The sequence below is a fragment of the Paralichthys olivaceus genome, chromosome 23, assembly GCF_024713975.1.
Source record: "Paralichthys olivaceus isolate ysfri-2021 chromosome 23, ASM2471397v2, whole genome shotgun sequence".
Classification (NCBI taxonomy): domain Eukaryota; kingdom Metazoa; phylum Chordata; class Actinopteri; order Pleuronectiformes; family Paralichthyidae; genus Paralichthys; species Paralichthys olivaceus.
In genome coordinates, this window is record NC_091115.1 from 16,315,265 (window position 1) to 16,338,861 (window position 23,597).

Sequence of the window (23,597 nt, forward strand, 5' to 3'; positions counted from 1 at the left end):
ATTTTAGATGGCTATTAGGAGGCACCATGCATCTTTTCCATAAGGCCTTTAAGTATTTTATTGGGGGGGGTTTATTTTAGGGTTGAGGGTTAGGTCGGCGGTTCCATCTGTCTTCCCCATTCTGCTCCGATGTCCTTGGGAATTGAACGCCAAAACTGCCCCTTCTCATAGAGGAAGTGCCGCACACACACATATATATATATATATATATATATATATATATGAATGTGTGTGTAAATGGGTGAATAGCAAACTGAGAACTGGAAATGAGCTTTATAAATACAGACCATTTGAATGGATATACAATAAGTCCTTGGATGGATGTTGTGTGAGGGTCGCGACCTAAGCAGAACTGCTCTACTGCTGAGGTCTGTGAAGACTGAGACCTACTCGCTGCTGCTCGTGACTTTGTATTTGGCCAACTGAACTCCGAATGAAAAGTCAGACACTTTGAATTATCCGAAGCTATCGCAAACCTTTACCTGTGTCCACTTTTATAAAACCCTGCTCTGCTGAAGTGTAAACTATTCTGCAAAGAGACGTGTGTACAGTTTGGTGAGATCCTCCAGTATTTTACAATTAGCAACTGAGTTTATATCGGACCGTTAGCAATCCAGTTAGTTTGGAGAGCTTTTGTGACTGAATAGCATTTAGCATTTAACCAGCAGCAGCACTGTCAGCTGAATGAATTTCACCCTCCCATGTGTCCTCATGAACTGGGTGTTGCCAGTTTCTTTATAGAAGCTTCTGGGGTAAACAATTAACAAATACCAATATGATCCCATAGCACCTTACAATACATGAAGTCAAGCAATTATCATTTCAATAATTTATACCAATGTACTCATTAGCCAACAGAAATGACATGTAACAAAGGGAAAGTATTACAATAGCCACGTTTGGTATTCAAAATAGCTGCGAGACACACACAAATTAAACTTAGGGCTCTATTTTACACCTGGTGAAAAGCAAGTTTGCTAGTTTCATCAAATGCAGTTGCACATATCTGAGCGCCCGTGTGATAGTTTGTCTTAGAAAGAGGGGTCGTCAGGTGCATTGTGGGTACACGGCTATCTTGAGAAGAGGCCAATGCTTCGGTCTGCTTTGCTCCCAAGCACGTTTGTTTTCTCTGCAGAGAAGCATTCTCTCTCTTATTACAAAGTAAGAGGCAAGTGTATCTGCTTTTTAAAGTGAATGGGGAAATGGCACTTTGATTTATTTCATCTTACAACCACAACGCAAACATTATTCATTAAAGGTACAGTGTGTAGAATTTTGTGATATCGAGTGTTGAAGTTGCATGTTACAGCTGAACTCCCCTCACCTCACCCTCCCCTTCTAAACATGAAAAATAACCTGTGGTAGCTTCAGTTGTCATTTAAACTCAAAAGGTGTTTAGTTTGTCCAGTCTGGACTAATGTAAAAAACATCGGCCTCCGTAGAGAGGGTCCCCTCGATGTAAATATAAAGTATTTCAATATAAAGGGTCTTTTCTGGGGTAAAGAAAACTACAATTCATACAATTTAGATGAAACAAACTAGTGAGGATTATTCTACATACGTTTTCTGCCAATAGATCCCTTTCACCTAAATCTTACACACTGGACCTTTAAGAGTATAACCCTTTTTGAACAACCTTTTTTTTTTTTTTTTGCCTTGAAACAAGCAAAAGTCAATTTGGACATAACCAAAAATACTTGTACACCATGCGTCCAGGTCGTTAAAATAGAGCCCACGGTTGAAGACAAACAACTGGACATAAAAAGCATTTGTCCAAATAAAGTTAAAGCAGAGGCACAGAAAAATTACAACATGGAGAGCTGTCGGTCCACTTCTCATCCTTGTGGAGGGGGTGGTTTAGTCTGTTTCTTCCACAGAGTAAGAAAGTCACGTAGACAGAGTCAATGAGCCTTTGAAGAAATCTTCTATCCTCCATTATCTTGCCAGATGCGTTCAACTATGATGAGATCAATGGCGTTTGAAATATTTATTGTGGTGACCTTAGTAACTCCATCCTTGAGTATCAAACTGGCGGCGCGGTGCGCTGATGAGCCTTTGATTGGTAGCGCTGACCAGTGAAATTACGGATAAGACAAGAGAGCAGTCTTTGCCTGCTGGAGGAGGGAGGAATCTGAAAATATAACCTAAAGTTGCTTTAAATCAGCCCGATGGGAGATTGTGTAGCTTTAAAAAACCTGCTGTGCTCAAACAGCCTTCAGTGGGTACAAAAAGTCACTGTTATACCATGGTGTTGCTCTCGCCAGCTTTGTCCACATACTGAAAGAAAAGAAAGAAACTGTTACGTGTCGTCTGGGTGATCTTCAAGTAAAGCCCGATCTGACACACAGAGCCGCGGAGCTTTTGGTGACATGCAAAGTGCGAGGGAGATTTGTGTAACACTGCTGGCTCAACTGCAACGTTTCTAATGGAAAGCATGCATTTTTAAGAGACACACCACAAGTGGACAGAATTTTGTTGCCATCATTTAGACATTGATTTGGAGCAAATTTGTAAACACATGTTGAAAACTGTATTGTTACCAATTATATCACAGAGCACATCTCTGTAAAATTCTTCTAAATTTAAATAAAGTACTTTTTTTGGATTAAGTCACATTTCAAAGACTGGAGACTTGAGTTGCTGCAACTGTTAGAAAATGGCCAACGAACCGAGGTGCCATTTTCCCCATGGATGGTTTCTCTCATTTTAAATGTTTCGGAAAAGTTTGTTTTTAATCATTCGAAGTTACAAAAATATGGTGGAACGTGTCATGATTGACAGTTGAGACTCGCCCCCCGCCTTCTCCGGGGCTGTGGCTAAGTGGGAAGCGGGTCAATCCCAGTCTTCCCACGCTGAAGTGTACCTGACACTGTGCAATTCTCAAAGAAAAGTGCTGCCCATACTTGCACTGAAGGTGTGAATGTCAAAAACTGGACTGTAAAGTGCTTTGAGACATCAACACACACACCATTTCAGCTTGTAGCCCTCAGAACACTTTCCTCTTAAGATGATGTGACAAGAGAAGTGCTAGCACCTGACCGGAGAGCAGATACACTCACCAAGTGACCAATACAATGTATGGCCACTAGATGGCCTCTGTGGCCCTCGTGTAGGTGATGCTCTGAAGCTGCTCGCCCTGAGAAATTATATAATCTAGAAAATTGATCAGCTTTTTATAATGTCCTACACAGTGTACTGATTCTGTTGGTGGTACAAAACAATAATAGTACCTCCACAGAAGAAGACGTTGTGAATGTAAATCCACCACTTAATCGTTTCACTTCTGCTGTTATCATAATTGAAATCATTCTCTCCTAAGCCTGAGAAACCTGAGAAAAGGTTTGTGTAGCTACAGCAAAACATGTCCCATATTGAATAAACAGCAAATATAAGAGATGTATAATAAATTCCATTCTGTGAGCTGAAGAATGAACTCTACAGGAGGCAAAGAGTCTGTGCAAACTGCCAAAATCTGTCTTAACGGGCAGTCATCAGGACTCAACAGAAGTTCTTATGTCATGAAGGATATTCAAAATATTGGAAGGTCTGAACCTCACTGGGTAAAGTGCATTAAAATAATGTATGCTGTGATTTGACTCTATGGAAATAAAACTGTACGGAAGGGAAAAGTCATTTCCCAAGTTTTCATTTGTGTTCTCATATGTCTTGGATCGTTCTGCTTTTGTGAACCTCTTTCAGAGAATAAACCTCCTCACAAAATAGACATGATTTGGTGTAAGCTATTAATTAATAGCTGTTAATATTACTAAACTATTTAGAATTTTTGAATATTAGCTAGCTTGCTTACTGCCATTTAGTGCCAGTATGTTACCAGTGAGTTAACTTGTTTCCACATTGTTTGCCAGAAACAGATTAACTGATTAGTTAATAAAACAGAGGAAAAATACAGTCTCAAATTTATATAAAATTCCCATATCTGTGGTGTGTGCCTTTAAAATCAAATACATTGATCAAGATTAAAGAAATAATAGTTAATAAAATGGACCAGTTGCTAAACAGTATTATATGCTCTTTGTGAGACTCTCTGAAAATTGTAAAGCGTGTTAAATATGTTAGTAAGCAAGGGAAAATCGGCAGTGACTGACCACGACTGCTGATTGTCCTCAGAGCCTTACGAAGGCTTTAATAAAAAAAAAAAAAGACACACACAGAAACATTCACCTCTAAACAAAGCTTTCACACACAACAGCATGGCAGGAGCATGTTCATTAGCCACAGAATAAACTATGCATCTGCTAACCTGAGCTTCTGGATTGAATAGAGACAGATCCCAATGACTGGAGTTTAAGTGCAGGTGACCCTGAGCTCATTTTATTTCCAAAACTGCCCTTTTTCACGTTAAATTACTCCAAACACTCAGTGAACTCTAACAGATAGTCTCTTCGCTGTGTCATTAACCCCTTTAATGTGCAGGAGCTGAGCCGCCATTTGACTGGGGCAGTTAAGTGAATCAGTTGTGGTGTTTGAAGATGGTGATTAATGAACAAGAGAAAGAGCCATGCTGCGTGTAAACGTAGCAGAGCTGCAGGGCTGCAGCGGCACCGGGTAATACTCACTGCACTGATGAACGGCAGGTTTAGGATAGAGCCGAGGACAGGTATTCTTCTGATGAACCCTACTGCAACTGGGAAGAAACCCCTGGATGTCATCGAAGTAGAAGAGAGAGAGTGGGCGGGGGAGAGAGGGTATTAAATACAAACAGGGAAAACTGAATCCTAGCCACAGGCAGTAAGTGTAGCTGCATGGAACAGTCCAATAACATGGACTACCATTGATAACTAAACCTGTATGTTTGATAATGACAGTTTTCATTTCATTATTTTATTTTCTCTAAGGCCTGCACTAGCTCAAGAACAGTATCTCCCTAACTTCTCCAACTTCTCACAAACTCTTTTCACCTGCAGGCGTGTGTTCGACAGGGTGCAATGTGAGGGAGGAATCGTGCAGTCCTCCCAATTTCATCCCTCACTAGTTCAGTGGTGATGCACTAGCAGCAGGGGGTTGTAAACCCACCAGTTGTGTTCTTTGTCACGCACACACAGGCGGGAAGTACCACCAAAAAGGACTGATCAGTCTCTGTGATGGTGAGTGAGATCTTGTTGGCCCGTGATAAGACTTTTTAATTTGGTTTTGGACTTCAGCCTCTGGGTTACATCAGCTACTTCAGTGACTGAACTTGGGGCTTGGATTTGAGCACTGAATGCCTTCAGACTTAAGTTATTTTTAAATCGACCATAATGATTTGGCACAAGATAGCGACAGCCATATTAAAACGGTAACATTATTCACTTTTGAGCAAGGGCAGGCACGTGTTCATCAGTCTACATGTGTAGATTCATGTGCATTCCAGCAGTAACAGTTTTAACGGGACGTCCGCTGTCGTGCACTTTGCTTTCGCAGATTTTTACACCAAATTCAACTTTGATGACTCCGATGATGGAGACTTGACTCTGACTCAAGTTTGACTTTTCTTTGGTGACTTAAACTTGACTCAACTTGAGGTTCAGTGACTTGACTACAACAGTACCTGCCAATATTAATGAATAGGTTTGCAAGTTTCGTGTCAGTGTTAATATTGGCACCTGACTGTTTAATGACAGACTTGAAAAACTGTAAACCTAAGACCTACATTCTATTTCACGTGGAAAAGTGCTAAGTAAACATGAAAAGAATCATGCATATAATTATAATTTAATTGTTTGTTGGAAAATTCTAATAAACTTGTATACCCAGTCTACTCTCGCTTTCTCAGCTCACGCCTCCATTGTTTCCTCTCACCTGAACAACAGAAAGAAGCCATAGACCTCCAGCACGACCCCGACAATGGGCCAGCCAATCAGCACCACAAGCACACCCCCCAGGAAGAAACTGGTCGCCTTCATCTTGTGCTTCTGGAAGAAGAAGCGGAAGGTCCTCTCTAGCCCAATGACGAAGGCAAGTCCAGCAACAAACAGGATCTGCGGCAAAAAAGAAGGGTGGTGCAATATTAGAAGGGGGGTTGAGTTCTGTAGGAACAAACCTTCATCTTGTATTTAGCAAATTGTTCTGCTGCACCTTGTGTAGAGTGTCCAGTCACAATTGCTGGTGCGAATATGAAAATTAGGACATGGGATGGAAATGTACTGTAATGATACTGTTTATTTTACGGCTGAGTAGTCAGCTTCTTTCTAATAAAAAATAGAACATATCAGAAAAAAAGAGGATGAAACTTATATTTGATTTTGATTGAAAAATACATTTTCAGGGTTGACCACAAAACAACCTCTACATTGAATTTACTTGATGAATATCGAATTTCTTTTATTACTGAGAAGTAAAAGACAATTAACAATTTTGCCCTCAATCTGGATCAAAGGCCGGCCTCCTAACCACTGCTCGTGACCGGCACATGGAAGTGAACCTGGGCAAACTAAAGTTCCCAGCCAAGATAATGCCATCACAGCTGCGGCCAGATGCGATCATTGTTTCCGACTCCTCCAAGCAACTGATCATGCAAGAAGTAAAAGTGCCCTCAGAAGAACATTAAGGGCGGCCAATTGGAGGAAGCGGGCCAAGTACCAGGAGCTGGCGGATATGTGCCAAAGGAAGGGCTGGCGAACCCGATGTGAGCCTGTGCAGGTGGGGCTGCCGAGGTTTCTCAGGTCATTCTCTCTGCGACACATCCACAATGCCATTACAGTGAAGGCGAATCTGTGGGTGAATAGCTCTGGTGTCTGACTGGATATTATTAATATACTAATGTAAACACACCAATATAGATTCTGCACCACATGTAAGATCCGAGTCCCTGAACGTGCAGTGCCAGCACCAGGTGACACAGGAGGAGAGAAAGTTGCACCTGTAGGTTTCTCGTGATTACACATTAAGCATCAGTTCAACGGAGGGAGCAACATCACTCACGTTTCCGATAGCCAGCAGCGCTTTGTCAAAGAACAGGATCATCCCGAAGAAGAGGAAAAACACGCCGAAGCCTGTTAATCCCATTCCAATCTCTGCAGAAGACACGGATACAGACACACACCACAGGAATGTTAAACAGTTCCATCTGAGATACTCACCGCGTGACAATGCACAGGTACACAACACGGTTCCCTTAGTTCTGACCAACTGATTTACCAGCCTACATTTTCTTGATTGTCATCAAATCATCATTATCACCTAATAAGTGGAGTTTGCACTGATATACACATGTGACCAGATCAACCAAAACTATTTGACAGACAGGGCTGTTATACAGGAAGTGTTCTTCACTTCCAGAAACACTTGATTGCAACAGGACACAATGTACTGCGTGTCATTATTGTACTAGATGGTACAAACAAATGAACATGTGGGTCTGAACAGGTAAGAAATGTACTAATGGTCACTCCACTGTGTATTTGTAGCTGCCCAAAGCTTTTAATATTTAGAATTACAACGTCAGTGAACGTCGCTCCGACTTTCCACTGGCTATAACAGTGTTTGTTCAGAGTTAGCCGTTAGCTGTGAGATCAAAAATGAAAGCTAACTTTCCTAGCAGTGCCAGCTAACCCCCAGTTAGCCAACTGCTGCAGCTGACATGAAGCCGGCGTGACAGAGATGGCGGCCACGGAGATTGCCCGAATCGACCAGGCTCTTACTTTGCGAGTCCGTTAGCGAAATCATCTTGACGCCGGACGAAGGAGCGAAGGTGTGCGAGAGGCGGACAGACTGTTTCAGTGGCTGCTGTCGGAGGAGGAATTTGGTCTGACAGCTGCCACTGCAGCAACAGCCACGTCTTCCGGAAACACACCTTCTCGCGATGTCATCTTCCGGGAACAGAGCTGCGTCGCGTTCAAACGCGTCAACTCGGTGTTTCCTTTTTAGTCAGAACTGTTTGTTTGAGCTGCGGAGCGTGAACGCGACACGTCTCCTCCACCGGTAGATCACATAACCCCCCCTGCGGCATACACCACGTGAACACTCACTTTAAAACTCTGGATTTATGTTTAATCCATTTTTTACTATCCACGTGTCTTGAACGCATCACAGTTCAAAAAGGGTCAATTGTTTTCAGAGTTTGGTCTGTCAGGCAACATTGACATGCTCGAGATTGAACAATATTTTGCTCTTATTCACGTTTCGCTGGTTATACTTATCTGAATAATTGATTGTGTGATCTCTGCATATTAAACACTTCAGCTCCGTCAAATCTGGAGCGAGGGGAATAACTTGCAGGCAGCCTGGCAGGCAATATAAAGGGCAGAGTTACCGCGCACTTTCCCTCGGAGAAAGAAAGTAGATCTTCCGGCAGCTCAGTTTGGTTCAGTGTCTATAGCAACCGAGAGGAGGAGAGGCTCCGCACCCGGGCTCTGGTGATCACTGTGGGGTGAGTGTGGGGCATTTCACTCAGACTTTAGTTAATGTCGCTCACAAGTGGACAGGGACGTGTTCTTCTCATTGAATCGTGCGCGAGAAGAGAAACCGTGACACGGAGGGACACGGAGGAATCCCACGCTCCAGTGTCCAGGGTTGATTTAATGAGCCGTAAACAAGCTAACAGCTAATGGTGAGGCGGAGCAGGTGAGCCGAGCTGAACTAAATGAGCTTGTTGTGCTGTGTGGCTAATGCGACAAAAATGGCTTGAAAGGTTAGCTTGTGTCTTTTTAGTGGGTGTAGAAGTGTTAGTCAAACTGTGTGTGGAGGGAAGTTACAATGAATGTGTTACTTATTGACGATGAGTTAACTCCATGTGGAAATCACTTCCTGTCTTGTCACTTTCACTTTCACCGAGTTATGGAATGCAGCCGAGTGAAAATGAATGTAAACTCTCAAAGTCACTCACATGGAGAACTAATAACAGAATATATGATGTGATGATCAGGGAAACACGGGGAAGAGAGGAGAGATGGGTGAAAAAGAGGGGAGACAGTTGTGCACCATCATCTGAAGAATTCAAATGCACAAGCACTTTTCACTTTCATCAAACTAATGACTGTGAAACAGTGAAGGAGAGTTGTAACACACACACAGCTCACACAGAGGAGGGAAGTTACAATGAGTGTGTTACTTAGTGACATGCGTTTACTCCACGTGGAGAACTGAAAAGAATCAACACTTTCTGTCTGTCACTTTCACTTTCACCGAGCTATGGAATGCAACAGAGTGAAAACGAATGTCACTCACATAGAGAACTAATAATAGAATATGTGATGTGATGAGAGGGAAGAATACCGTGTTTGGGCCTTTGGAGCTTGTGGGTTCATAGTTGGAACTTGTAAGTCTGTCAGTGTCAGTGCTGAACCATCATCTGAGGAATTCAAATGCACAAGCACTTTTCACTTTCATCAAACGAATGACTGTGAAACAGTGAACGAGAGTTGTAACACACACACACACACACAGCTCACACAAAGAAGCAATATCAAGATTAAGGAGCACCAATGATAAAAGGGCACCTTTAAAACACACATTTACAAGTTAAAAAATTAACAGCAAACAACAATAATCAATTAAAAGCAATCACACATTGGAGCAAAAATACAAAAATAAAAAGTGCTATAGATGAGAAAAGAGTTAAAGGTGCAGTGTGTAGAATTCAGTGACATCTAGAGGTGAAGTTTCATGTCGCAGTTAAATACTCATCTTGATTTCTGTCAAAAATCCCTTTCAACTAAATCTTACACACTGGACCTTTAAAACAAGATCCAATAAAACATTATAAAAGGGTTAAAATAGTCGGTGAGATCGGAACCCGAGGAAAGCCCACCAATAAAATGTGTCATTCAGAGAGATTTAAAAAAGGATATGGAGGCCTGGTCACCTCAGAGGCTGCAGAGGACCTTAGGATACGTCAGGGCACATATTGAATCAAAAGGTTTGAGATGTGTCTGAGGTGCAAATCCAGAGCTTTATAGTTGAATTGTAACAGTAGTTCATAACGGAACATGTTGAACTTGTGTCACTGTCTTACAGGGAATCACATCTCTGACAAAGTGAAAGCCAGCTCATCGGTTGAGAAACATGGATGGTAAGTCTGTTCTGTTCTTTCAGTGTTGATGTAAATAGCGAACCGACCTGGACACCAGACCAATCAGAACGCTCACGGTTATTCACTCTCACTTTCAACTCAACCAACCAATGTCAGGCCAATCACAACCATTTTTATAAGATGGGGCTGGGGTCCAGTCTGCATCCAGGAAATGGTCAAACCTTACATCCCAGCCCGTCCACTCCGCGCAGCATCTTCCAGTCGGCTTGCTGCTCCCTCACTGTGAGCAAACCACCAAACAAAAAAGGGATATATATATATTTCATAGCACTTATGTACATACTTGATTCTTGTTGTTCTGGGTTTGTTCTCTCATGGTTGATGCACTTATTGTAAGTCGCTTTGGATAAAAGCATCAGCTAAATTAAATTTTCACACCAAGGGCCAATGAAATTCAGTTACGCTGCATCAAATCCCTGAGAAATAGTGGAAAAGTCCTTTTTCGCACTAATAAAGTGACCTATTCCACATCTTGTATCCCTTCTTGTAGCTATTTGCGTAATCTTGCTTACAAACCAACAACCAACTATTGCACAGGAGTGAAAACATAACCTCCTTGGCTTCAGTAACAATTTAAATGTTGTGTTTCTCAAACAGAATAACAAACAGCTGCATGCTGTATTCACGTTTCACAAAAAGAACCATTTGCAAATGAAAATTGGTCTGACGACGCCGGATTGAAAAAGAAAGTCACTGAACTGCTTTGCATCACTTTTAATTTGCATGGGAAATGAGCTAAACCTCATTAAACAGCGAACAGTTCCAAGACGTAAACAGTCACAAGGTCCTCTGTGGTAAACCTGAAGTTGTTTCTCGTTGAGAGAAGGTTGACAATCATGGGGACAAACAGCAGATTACTATGCCACAGCCCCAAAGGGACTCTGGGGAAGGTACAAAGAGAAAGAGCTCATTAGCTGTGGAGGTGTGAGCCTCGGAGGATTAGTACCCGTGCATGTGTGAGACCTGACAGTATCCACCATGTTCACACTGTCAACATAAGCAGGGAGACAACTTGCCACCCATGTATTCTGCTTAAATCACTGTCTTCATTTTTGAAAACTAAATTGTAGGAGTGGATATTGATGTCACAATTCCAACAGCCATCACACTGGCAGGTAGCATATAAATGGTATAAGACTGACATCTGTGAGAGTTAGTTTCACATGAAAGTCTGTTATCTTGAATCAATGTTTTGACACTGTTTAGATAATATAGATGTTGAAGTACCTTTTTTATATCCACTTGCATACTTTTATTACCATTGTGCGTTCGATTGTATCTTATAATATCTGGATTCTGCAAAAACGAGAGCATGCCTTGTCCAGCTTCGCCAGCTGACGGTGTTCCTGGTGTGTTTGTTCTTCAGATGTGCAGGAAGAGCTGGACTCAGTGGAGGCTGAGCTGGAGTCGGTGGAGCTGCAGATCACGGAGCTCCTGCAGAAGCAGACTGACCTGACTTCTCGCAAGAATGCATTGCTGCAGCAGTTGGACGAGGCCTGTGACGCTGCGCAGTCATCGTCCTCCTCGACTTCCTCAAAGTCATCTGGAGCTCAGTCTAGAATGAGCAAAGAGGAGATTCAGCGCTATGATGGCTCAGGTATTGTTAACACATGGCTTCACATAAAAGCCCACTAACATCTCACTTTTGTCTGCAATGGGAATGGATTCAATCGTCAAATGCCTCTGCAGTAGACACAGGTTTTTATCAGCTTTTAACATTGCACAGTGAGGTGAGAGAGTGCCTCAGTTGTTGAACATGAACATGAAGCACTGACAGATAAATGGGAAGGGAGTCAAATGCCTTTTTAGCAGGTTTATGTATAAAAAACCTGCATATGCACAAATGTGTGTGTAAAACAGGTTTTAGCCTCAGTAGGTTTGTGTGTTGACTTCTCCTTATCTCTTCATGTTTGTTAGATTTCCCATGGTCCAAAGCAGTGGAGAAGCAGCTAAAGGAATCATTCAGTCTCTCCACGTTCAGACCACTGCAGCTCAGGGCCATCAATCTGACCCTGTCAGGCAGAGATCTCTTCCTGGTTATGCCGACAGGAAGAGGAAAAAGCCTCTGCTACCAGCTGCCTGCAGTCTGCTCCGAGGGTACGCCGAAACATGCTCATTCTACACACACACACGTACACAAATACAGTGCTGGAGATAAACCCATGTCCTTCACACAGCTCATGGTTACACACAACGTAAAAGTTCATAAGATCATTCTGTGTGACTTATCTGTAACCACACATCTGTTTGTGTGTGTGTGTGTGTGTCTTTCAGGTTTTACACTAGTTGTCTCTCCCTTGGTGTCCCTAATGGAAGACCAGATCATGTACCTAAACTCAATGAATGTGGAAGCAGCCATGCTGAATGCATCCAGTAGCAAGGTAGCAACGACTTAAAATGAATATTTTTGGTTTTATCATTGCTTTTATATAAAATAACAATATGCAAACAATGTAAAATTGAATTCTGTAGATTTCTTCAGCGAGCTTTAAGTCATTGTTTAGCTGTCTGGTTTGCAGCTTTACTGTTTGGGTCACTATCACTGATCTCAGAGGCAGCAGTTTTCATTTAGAAAAGTTCTGATCAAACCGTCATACGTTGCATTCAGAAAATCAGTCAGCAAGTGGCTCTTAAACATAGGGCAGCATGTAGGGGGTCATCAGACGAGCACAAACTCCGTCACTGTTGATGTATGAATAAGCAACTGTTTGCTACATTAAAAAAAAAAAGGTGATGAAAAATTGTTGTTGAGTTTACAACTTGAATCCAGTGCCCCCAGGTGGACAGATATAGTTATTGCAGGTCAAAATCTACATTTAGGAAGCTGTCATCATCACAGACTAAATTCTATATTTGTGGTGAAGCAGGGGTTGTTCTCGCCACATTAGTGTGGATGACAGTGATGTTTTAAACGACTGTGCTCACATGAAAAATGTTTTTTACTTTAAGGAGCATGTCAAGGCAGTCATGGCTGGAATGATTGATGCGAAGTCCCCTTACAAGCTGGTGTATGTGACTCCAGAGAAGATCGCCAAGAGCAAGCTGCTCATGTCTCGTTTGGAGAAGGCCTACAAGGCAAACCTGCTGAGTCGTATCACTGTGGACGAGGTGCACTGCTGCAGCCAGTGGGGACATGACTTCAGACCAGGTGACGGCTCGTGTTTACTCAGAAAAACCTCAATCTTCTTCTTTAGATCAAATAGTGAGTTTATGTTGAAAAAAGGTTTTAGTGTGTGTCACAATAATTCATCATCTTTTTACCGTAGATTATAAACTGCTGGGAATACTGAAGAGGCAGTTCCCCAAAGTGCCGCTGATCGGCCTCACTGCCACGGCAACCAGCAGCGTCCTCAAGGACTGCGAGAAGATCCTGTGCGTGAAACAGCCAATGACGATCTCCGCCTCCTTCAACCGAACCAATCTCTACTATGAGGTGGTAACCACAGACACACACACACACTTACTACTCCTCTGATCCTACTTCCATCTGGTCTCCGATTTCAGCTGCTTACAAAACATGAAAATTAAAGCATCTACAAAGTGTTTCGATTTGCATGTTTAGCCCATTGCTACAATCCAAAAATCAAATAAAAGAAAATGACTGTAGCACAGCTTTTGATCCTTGCACTTACAAACATAACGGATTCAACACGTCGATGTCACAACATGTAAAAATTGTAACAGTGACACTAACAGACAGTTTTTTTGTTCTCAGGTTCGTATTAAAGCGTCTGATAATGAGGCAGTGATAAGTGACATCGCCTCTCTGATCAAGAACAGATACAAGAACCAGTCAGGTAAAACAGAAAACAATACTGCTGAAAGTAGGGCTGTATGGAATATCATGTATGGGACTTTGAAGCCTGTCAGTGTCAGTGCTGGTAACGTTGCTTGAGACCTGTGACACATAAAACACAGATAATATAGTGGCTTGTGTGATAATAACAAAATATAAGTAATGATCATTTATAACAATGGATTTAAATCTCTTTTTTGATACATAATAGTACATAATAATGATATATAAAAAAATGCAGCACTTGAATACTGATTTGGATCTTTGTTACCATGGCAAAGCATTCGGATCAGCCCTAATTAAAGGTATATAATGTACTGTAATCCATTTTTAAAGAGAATTTGTTAGATTTGATTACATAGATAATTAGAATTGTATATATATATATATTCACCTAGCGTATTTCCGTGTGTGTGTGTGTGTCTGTGTGTTTGTGTCCACGCCACAGGGATTGTGTATGTGTTCTCTCAGAAGGATGCAGAATCGGTTTCATCTGACCTCCAGAAGCGGGACATTGTGGCCTCTCCCTACCACGCCAACATGAACCCTGACGATAAGTCCCAGGTTCACAGGCAGTGGACCACCAACAAAATCAGGGTATTGGGTTGTGACACTCATATTGCTGCTTCTATAAGCACTAGGCCAACTTTTACTTTGTCCTTTGGTTCATGGTGAGAATACTGGCCTTATATATGGGCAGACTTTCATCCCCTTAAGAAACACTGGACTCTCCCAACCATGACATGCAAGCAGCATGGTAATGGCTTTCCAATCTGCTGGTGACCTATTTTTGTTTGATCCGCACACAGTTAAAAATATAGATATGGATTTTACATTTAAAATGACTTAAACGTAACGTTAAACACCACTACAGCCCTGTGTCTTTGCATAGTAGCATCACGTTAATCTATAACAATCTGTTATACAATTTTTCACGTCTTTGTATCTGAAATTATATTTTTCCATGAAAAGTCAGACAAAAATCAAAGGAAGTTGACATCTACTGTAAATTAGCGCCCACTTTGTATAAACACAACTTAGATAGTGGAGTTGCCCGTGTTATATTTGTGTTTGTGTACAACTTTGTTGTCCTCCAGGTGATTGTAGCCACTGTGGCTTTTGGCATGGGCATCGACAAGCCCGACGTCAGGTTTGTCATCCACCACACAATCAGCAAGTCCATCGAGAACTACTACCAGGAGAGTGGACGTGCAGGTAGAGACACAGCTCCTCTCTTATCAGGACAGCATGTGCTACTATGCTCTGCTCTAGTATATTTGCAGATAGAAAAGTCTTATTCCCTGTCTGCAGGTCGAGACAGCAAATCAGCAGACTGCATCGTCTACTTCGGTTTCATGGATATCTTCAGGATCAGCACCTTGGTGCTGATGGAGAACGTTGGTCAACAGAAGATGCTGAAGATGGTCGACTACTGCCAGAATGTTGACAGGTAAAACACACACACACACACATTTTAAGGTGGTTGGATGCCAACCAAACAGCTATTTTATTGATAAATAATTAATAGATGAACATATTGTGTTTGTGCAATATGCAAATCTACAGCAAATACAAACAAACTTACCATGCATGTGGAATTTTGATTCCTCTCACTACCCATACACAAACACTTCTCTGAATCCACATTTAGGCGTCAGACCCTGATTTTTGAGTCTCGCTTCAGTTCAATATCATTTATTTCCTCCACACTGCTGACTCGAATGTGCCCCGGGGAATCTGCAATGAGAGTGCTCAACATGCTGAACCTGCAGCAGTGGCAGCAGGTTGGGTGTCACTGTTCTGTTCATCAATCAGGATACACACTACAGCAGGAGATTCTCTGCTCAGATACATTCATTAAAAAAAAGCTCTCTTGACATCTTTTTTCAGTGTCTTCTACATATATGGCGCCGTTTTTTCATCCTGAGATATTTGTTTAGTTTTTTTCATTTTTGCATCTGTCGTGTGTTTAAAACGTCATCAGTGCACCCACTCGCTCACATGAATACTGCATTGGAACTCCTGCTGTTTTCTCAAATGAACTCAACTGGATGTAATCCAGAGGTTTTACTAGGGGGCTGAAGAAATTCAGCAGAACGTCCAGAAAGCCCAGAGCCTCTTACTCAGACATTTGTATTTTAATATCCATCCAGAGAACGTCTGGAGCTCAGTGCAGGTCTGGAAGCAGCTACACACATGCGATTTGACATCGTGTGATAGACATGACGATAGATAACTGATATTACTGCTTAACTTGAACATGTCATGTTTATTGTGTGAAGGTGTCGGCGGTTTCTCATGGCTGAACATTTTGATGAGGTGTGGGACGATGAAGGCTGCAACAAGATGTGTGATATTTGCCGTCACCAGAAAGGTGCGTGTGTGTGTGTGTGTGTGTGTGTTTTAATGGGAAGCCTGCTTGTGTGTTTGACATTTCAGCTTAGTGTTTGTAAAGACGTCTTTTGTGACTCCACTTAGCCATGATCTAATCTTTACTCCAGCAGACTTCGCGACTGTGGACATTACCCAGGATGCCCGGCAAGTGGTGCAGATATTGGAACTGGCGGCGTCCATGGATGAGAAGCTGACTCCTCTGAAGCTGGTGGAGGCCTGGATGGGAAAAGGCCCGGTGAAGCGCAGGAAGATGATTCAGACCACTACGCTGCCTCGGCTGCAGGTCGAAGCTGTTATTGTGCGACTGCTGCTGCAGGGATACCTCAGGTGACCTCGTCTAGTGGCTGTTTTCATTTAATTAGGATTTTTATATATTGTGAATTATCACATTGTCTTCTGCAACTATTCAACCAGTTTCTCCTAAAAGATGTGTTGGACTCTGTGTAAAGACATAGTCGGTTAAAGCATTTGTGGGACCGTTTAAATGTGTGTTAACTCTTCCCTGTCTGCTCTTTTGGTTCAGCCAGGACTTCAGCTTCACACCATACACCACCTACGTCTACGTGAAGCTGGGCAACAAAGCTCCTCTGTTGAAGAACCAGACTCATAAACTCAGCATGAAGATGAGGACAGCAGGGTCCGAATCTGCTGTGGTGAGTTTATTCTGACCACAGCACAGCCAAATAGAAGCTGCGCTGTGTCAAGCTGCTTGTTATGATGTCGGCTTTTTCAAACCAAAACTATCTCCCTCAACTGTTTTATTACTGATTTTGGATCCAGTTTCCATTCTGTCTCACTAAGCTTCAGTATAAACAGATCCGGGGCGTCATTTATAAAATAGCGCTTAGGATTCAAGCTAAAAGAGTTTGTGTCATATGCACAAAAATAATCTGATTTATAAAACCATGCACATGAACGCACCCCTGAAGGTAATGTTCCTTCGGTAAATCACATTCCACGAGGGAAATATCCATAAGCAGATCAGCCTCATGTCCCGCCCTTTACACGCCCACATTCAACCTTAAATAAATACAAATGACTGCGATGATTAATGTGCAACCTTTCTGACACATTCAAATCAAACAGCTTGTGAGTGAGGTGGAGGTGTGGAAAGAAATTGTTTGGTGGCCACATGAAGACATTACTAATAAAAGAAAGCTTGTCTTAGATGACACTTGCACAAAAAATAAGCACGGTTATTGTGCACTTGTGTCAATTTCAGCTGCACTCACAATGATTTCTTAAATCTTTATTAATAAATACTATAAAATTAGATGCCATAACATTGTTCGACCCCAATATATAAAGTGAACATCTGCCCTTCTTCAAATTGCTTTTGTTCTTGGTGCCTTTTTAAGCCACAGGATGGATATATTGTTATTTTTAACATTGTAAACTTTGTGTTTTCTAGTATAGTAGCTGCTTTAGCCAAGTGATGTGAAATCTTAAACTGAGTTTAACTGATACTGGAGTTTTAAGGCAAACGCTGTTTTATTGGGAGTCAACTTTCTCCCCAAAAAAACTTGACATTAGTAAGAGATGCAAGAGAGATAATGGTAGCAGGAGGATTGTTGCTTTTCATGAGTAGACGTCTAAGTTTTTATTCTATAAAACTCCAGTAGATGTTGATCTCTTCTTTTTAGTTCTGCACTAAACTTTTTTCTTTTTATCTCCTGTTTGTTCATTAATGTGATTATTTTCCTTCCAGTAGTTTTTGTTCTCTTTGTGAAGTCTCACTTTCTCCTTCTAGTCCTTTCTCTTTATCACTTTAAAAATGTTTTCTAATTGTCTCTAAAAGGCCAGAGGTAAGTCTTTCAAATTCAAGCGAAATGTTGTAAGTTTTCCTCTGTACACTGAGAATCTGGCGGCCCATACAAAAGCCTGTTCTTCGGAGTTTTACGTTGTTTATGTTCAACTGCGTGAAAACAAATAACCTTCGCACCACCATCACAAAGCTGCTGATAATGATCATTAGTCTTCTAACTGCATTAATCATAGATGAACCATTGCAGATCATGTAGATTCCACTGGCCAAACCTTTTGGCATCGAATTCTGCACCATGGTGTGCTCTATTACTAAAATGATGAAAAAGTATTACGATACAAGTATTGGTTTTATGTACTTTATGTTTTGGGGGAAAATAGTCAGACAAATAATCGTAATCTAAAGTCAACTTCTATGCTTCTGTGTACAAAGCTTTCAGTCAGTTCTCATGGTCTTCATCAACAATCAATAATAACTGTAATTGCCTCAGCAGTATTGGAGTTGTCATCTTTTTAAGGATGCAATAATAGTATGAATGAGAACTGAGCTCCTTCAGTTAAAATAATTTAAAGTAAATATTAATTTTTCTCAATATTAAACTCATTTATTGGGCAAACATTACCTGGGTTTAGCAAGTCCATATACTTTTTAAAAAGATGGATGACATAGCAGTTAACAAAAGTGAAGCCAAAACATCTGGGTCGCTCCCTGGTGGCTGTACAGGTCATAGCCCTGCTCCTCCATTAGAGCTGATTGGACATGGACCAAACTAAAAAAACTCACACATAAATAACATTTTCACAAATATTTGTAGCTCTAATCACACTGATAATCAAGTGTTCATGTTCCTGATACGTTTGGTTTTATTATTTATTTAATGATGGGGCTGAAACATCATGATTGACAGCTGAGACCGACTTGCATCGGTGGGACCTTTATATTCCGGCTCCAGTCCACGATCATTTCCCCAGGCTCCCAGTGACGTCATCAGTGCAAGACGGCAGCACTCGTATCAGAGATATTTTGGCTTCATTCTTGGAATCATGTTGTCTTTGTTTCAGACAAGTTAAAAACAGAATATTTTAATAAAACCAGCAATAATGCAATAAAGGGTTGCTGGTTTCAACCCTAACCTTGCATTTACTGCAATAAATACTGGTTAGTGGAGGGGGTAAAGTTTTATCAGGTCATGAAAATGTCCATGTAGAAAGATGGAGCTGAAATCTGAAACATGACGTGAGTTCAGTGGACAGGATTGTTTGACCTCTGTCCTCAGCTCATGCAGGGAAACCATGGAAGATACTGATTTATGTACATCCTTGTCCTGACCCGAGTGTCCAATGTCCTCCCCTGTAGTGTTCATCGCCTACTCCATGTAGTTGTGAACCCTCTCAGGTAAAGACTGTTGTTAATGACCTGCAGGTAAAAGCTGCGAGTGTCCAGGGCAAAGCCAAAGAGGGAAAGAGATCAGTTCAAAGTGCTGGAGATGCCCCTGTGTCCAAGAAAAGCAAGAAAAGCCTCCCCTAGTCCCTGACAAAGTACAGTCCATCATTCTTTTCTCTGTTCACTGCTGCTTCTTTTGGCATTAACTGTCCAGACCTTCATCCTTCACATTTGTGTCGGACTGACTGGGTGATGGAGGACTGATGATTTGATTTAATTGATGCTTAATGGAAAGCTTCATGATTTGTAAATAAATAAGCATGATATCATCTAATGATGTGTTCAGACCAAATGCAAAGCTTATTTTTACCTTGTGTGGCTGTGTGTAGGGAGAGCAGCTAATGCTAGAGCTAACCTGATTTTTAGAAGAACCCGGAGCCGAAATCAGGTATCGGACACAAATTTTGAAAAGTGACCTTGTCGTCCTACTGTTTCTCAGACTTTTCTCCGAGCCCTCTCCTTTTTTAGTTTTGTCTATTAGATACAAAAGTTGTAGCATACGACTTCTGATGACTTAAGATGGCAACAATAGGTTCGTCCTTCAGTCAGGAGAATGTTACGTGACTAGCATTTGTTGACTTTGTATGGAGCCGCACTGTGAGGAAAAATTTGCTGCACGTTTTGTCTGAACACACCATAATCATTCGTACCCAGCAGGCTTGGGCAATGAAAACATTGTCGGCACAACAACTTTTAATTGCTGTTTTGAATTATTTAAAAATAGTTTTTGAAAAATCTACCTCGTGACACAGCGCTGGTTACCGTTAGTTACTGCCGGTTTAGATTCAGAGTCTTATGATCATAGAAAACTTCCCCCGCATTAAAACTGTTCATATGCAGCTAAATTATTTATGTGGTGGCTTCACCCACCTTAAAGATACTTCTGTAAGGATGTTCCCACCAGGGCACCACTTTTACACATAGTCTGTATATTGCTTACTAGTTTACTCCATTGTGCAAACAGCCTAGTTTACTGATAGCAACAGGTCGTGCATTAGTTTGTCAGAGACTCTCTTTGTGAGATAATTGACTCTATTTGATCAAGAAGATTCAACACTGTAAACGTCAAGTATTGCCCAAGCCTGTCCACGCATGCTGCTGCTAACTTTCACTAATATTTCATCAAACTGACTAACAATTTAATCTCACTGCACTGCAAAGAGAGGCAGGATGAACTGTCTGTTCATTCTAGCTACATGTTGCTTCAGAAGATATACAAGTAAAGAGTGTGGTTCTGACATTGAGGTGTCCCATGCTCTAGATTATTCCACAATGAAGTTTTAAATGCTTCGCCCTCTGATGATGGTTTTCATGGTTACAGGACGCATCAGCTGTTAAAGTTAATGAAGAGGAGGTTGATTTAGCCTTTGACCTCATTGAAATGGACAGCAGCTGCTCCCCACAACCCAAACAAAATGTGTTTAAAGAACAGAGGAACATCTCCAGGAAACAGGACCAGAAACCAATCAGCCAGACAAACAAAGTGAAGCAACAGCTGGCAGGTGGACATGGAGAGGAAGAGGACACCACAGGATCCATTATGTCCCAACATGTCCTGGAGGTTGAAATCAACATAATAGATAATGCAGTTGTCAGCAAGAGTCAGAAAACCCCATCACATCCAGTCAAATCCTGTTCCAAACGGAAATCCACCACTCCTCAGAGAGCGAGGAGGAAACCTTGTGCCGATGTCAGCAGTTTGCCCGGCTCCCCATCCCGGACCTCGGTCATCTCTGAGACTGCGGCTGAGGAGCTCTGTGAGTTGAGGAACTATTACAGCAAGCAGCTGAGGAGGATAAACTACATTTCCCACGAGCACCTGGGGAAGGCCAACGAGCCGGGAGTGCTGGCGTGCATCAGGGAGCCTCTGAGGAGCCTGCGTCTGCCCCGCAGGGTGACCATCGCGGAGACGGCCCGCAGCCTGTGGACACGAGTCAGCAGCCGCCGCAAACTGCTGCACCGCTGACATCAGAAAATGGTGCTTGGTCATAAAGGTTTCCTGCTGTTGCTCTGTAGTCACGGTGCTTTGTTTACACATGTCTGCTGGTCAAACGAAAGAACAGAAACATGCTGCCAAGCACTTCATCCCTTCAATTATGCATGGAGGGAAAATCTTATTTTATTAAAAACTAAAATGATATAATTTCACGAAGTAAAATGTGTTTCATAGGCTCATGAAAATGTGAGAAATCTCATAACGGAGCTGCTTTGTTACTAATTATGATTCTTAATGGATCTAAAGTTCTGAATCTGGATTTTTAAGCTGGATTCCATTTTCTGTTCTTTTTGTATTGATGCTGAAAACCGACTGACTAACTAATAAACTGAATTCTCAAAAGTGAAGGGATTTTCATAACAGACTGACATAATTTGAGTTTTATTTGGTTGTGCGAACTGGGATGATCTCATACATGTACTGTATTGAAGTATGAAACTGAAATTCAATTATATATTTGTCTTTGCTTCAGCTCCCATGGTGGACTAAGAAAAGAATTAAAACCCAAAGGAAGAAGCATATTTTCTTTCTCCAACTTTCTTATTTTATTATAAATGTCACATAAAGCACTGATGTCCCAGAAGCATGAGCCACAGACTTTAATAACTCACATTACATCAATGTTCACTATACTGCATAAGACATGAGGTGAAAAAACACTGAAATATAGCAAACTATGTTATCATGATGTGTAGTAACTCTGCTGATATACTGTACTATATAGTTTCACTTGTTTCTATCTGGATCAATTCGTTTTCTGTTTTTTGTAAATGTATTACATTTCAGAATAAACCATAAACCTTTATCACACCTTCAGTGTGCAATCATTAATGTTGTATGTATTATTGCTATTTTTATTGATTAGGTTTATATTGTTGCTTTTTATTCACCTATGCTTATATTCCATTTTTAATTATTAGGCTTATTTTACTGATGCTCAGTTTTACTTTCCTATATACTGTCCTATGACAGCAAGTTGCCTCAATGTGGGACTAATCTGTTGACCACAAAAATTAAGTCACATGGTGGATGAGACGTCTTAAGAAACCCATTTATTGTCCCACAAAAATCTGAGAAAGATCTTTTCTTTTAAAACCGTGACAAATCAATAAAAGAAGGTAGAGTATCAAGACAATATTCCCAGTATTTAAATGTGAGTGCACTTCAACACAATCCACATAATTGAGCCGGGGAAGTCTTTCTCTGGACAATCTCACACACGGATACAAGTGTCTGCCAGTGTCAGACTAATGCAGTTGCAATTCCCCTGCACCTGCGTTGTTTCAGTAAGAAATGTATTCACGCCCAATGTAGCAGCCATGGTGTGGTTAGACGCGCCATTGGGACATTGTTATCTTGAGGAAAATGAGGTTTATAACCAATAAAACCTGATCTGGAGTCACTGGTGATTTTGTAAGGCTAATCATCAGGATAGTGGCTAATATGTGCCTATTGGCAAATGCCCAACAACTTTACACTCTGCTTGTTTCACGCACAGATGATTTGCTCCTTCATGAAGAGAAACTTTCCTTCTACCTGGCTGATTCACCTATAATAGCAATCTGCTAAGGGGCTTTTAGGGGGGTGGGGGATGGTTCTCTGATTGGTTTATCACATGTGAAGCCAAAAACACACCTATGAGTAACTAAGGGGCTAAATACAACCCTTTGGATCCATGTATTTGGTGCAGAGACCTTTCTTTCTGTCTATCTCATTCCCAAGGTTGCCCTTTGCAGCTGGAAGAGACAGCAGACAAAGCTTTTGGAAAAGGAAACGGGGAAACGCTGTTGAATTAAACATGAGAACAGAAGTAGAAAAATCACCTCGTCCACTACATTTGGATTAAATCAGAGCGTGCAGCGTTTCCTGAACTGGAAACTGTGGTTTTAGCTGGAGACTGTTTCCAGTGGCACAATCATTCCACGAGGTGTTATAGTGAAACAGAAGGAATGTGGAAGTGGGGCAGAGTATGTGTGTGTGTTCTCGGTAATGAAGGTACAATGGTAGACCTGCCTTCTCCTCCAGAGCCACTGCAGGGAGCCAGAGATCTCTTCTTCCACTGAAGAGAATCCAGGCCAGGGCCGAATACAAGCCAGTGTTGTTTTTCACATCACAGATACAAGTTGTGGTAGTAAAGCGTAGAGCAACTCAGTGTCCACTCTCTTATGTACAT

At 41.5% G+C, this 23,597-nt stretch overlaps 2 protein-coding genes across 8 annotated transcripts; one reads left to right on the plus strand and one right to left on the minus strand.

Annotated features, from left to right (window-relative positions):
• Positions 1 to 706: 706 nt before the first annotated feature.
• Positions 707 to 7,896, minus strand: golt1ba (golgi transport 1Ba). Of its 2 annotated transcripts, none has more exons than XM_020099945.2 (5): positions 7,641 to 7,896; positions 6,922 to 7,013; positions 5,800 to 5,978; positions 4,578 to 4,659; positions 707 to 2,277 (listed from the first exon to the last, which is right to left on the minus strand). In XM_020099945.2, exons 1-5 carry the CDS (start codon positions 7,663 to 7,665, stop codon positions 2,239 to 2,241), a joined length of 417 nt encoding a protein of 138 aa, XP_019955504.1. In that variant the 5' UTR covers positions 7,666 to 7,896; the 3' UTR covers positions 707 to 2,238. The 2 variants fall into 2 exon arrangements, with proteins under 2 accessions (XP_019955504.1, XP_069375798.1); XM_069519697.1 differs by lacking the exon at positions 707 to 2,277 and adding an exon at positions 4,112 to 4,141 and having other exon boundaries at positions 7,641 to 7,804.
• A 332-nt stretch (positions 7,897 to 8,228) lies between these two features.
• recql (RecQ helicase-like) lies at positions 8,229 to 22,229 on the plus strand. Of its 6 annotated transcripts, none has more exons than XM_020099944.2 (16): positions 8,229 to 8,368; positions 9,955 to 10,009; positions 11,397 to 11,627; positions 11,948 to 12,127; positions 12,305 to 12,411; positions 12,980 to 13,178; positions 13,297 to 13,463; positions 13,746 to 13,827; positions 14,275 to 14,423; positions 14,924 to 15,041; positions 15,138 to 15,276; positions 16,109 to 16,200; positions 16,331 to 16,547; positions 16,744 to 16,873; positions 19,408 to 19,523; positions 20,750 to 22,229. In XM_020099944.2, exons 2-15 carry the CDS (start codon positions 10,003 to 10,005, stop codon positions 19,510 to 19,512), a joined length of 1,923 nt encoding a protein of 640 aa, XP_019955503.2. In that variant the 5' UTR covers positions 8,229 to 8,368; positions 9,955 to 10,002; the 3' UTR covers positions 19,513 to 19,523; positions 20,750 to 22,229. The 6 variants fall into 6 exon arrangements, with proteins under 6 accessions (XP_019955503.2, XP_019955500.2, XP_019955502.2 ...); XM_069519695.1 differs by having other exon boundaries at positions 8,278 to 8,562; XM_020099941.2 differs by lacking the exon at positions 19,408 to 19,523 and having other exon boundaries at positions 16,328 to 16,547.
• The last annotated feature ends 1,368 nt before the right edge of the window (positions 22,230 to 23,597 follow it).

Coding starts and splice junctions, on each gene's coding strand:
- recql (XM_020099941.2), top strand. Junction 13,464..13,745: donor GAACCAATCTCTACTATGAG/GTGGTAACCACA, acceptor TTTTGTTCTCAG/GTTCGTATTAAAGCGTCTGA. Junction 16,548..16,743: donor CTGCTGCAGGGATACCTCAG/GTGACCTCGTCT, acceptor CTTTTGGTTCAG/CCAGGACTTCAGCTTCACAC.
- golt1ba (XM_020099945.2), bottom strand. CDS start 7,665: ATGATTTCGCTAACGGACTCGCAAA. Junction 7,014..7,640: donor TTCGCTAACGGACTCGCAAA/GTAAGAGCCTGG, acceptor TGTCTTCTGCAG/AGATTGGAATGGGATTAACA. Junction 4,660..5,799: donor GGCTTCTTTCTGTTGTTCAG/GTGAGAGGAAAC, acceptor GATGACATCCAG/GGGTTTCTTCCCAGTTGCAG.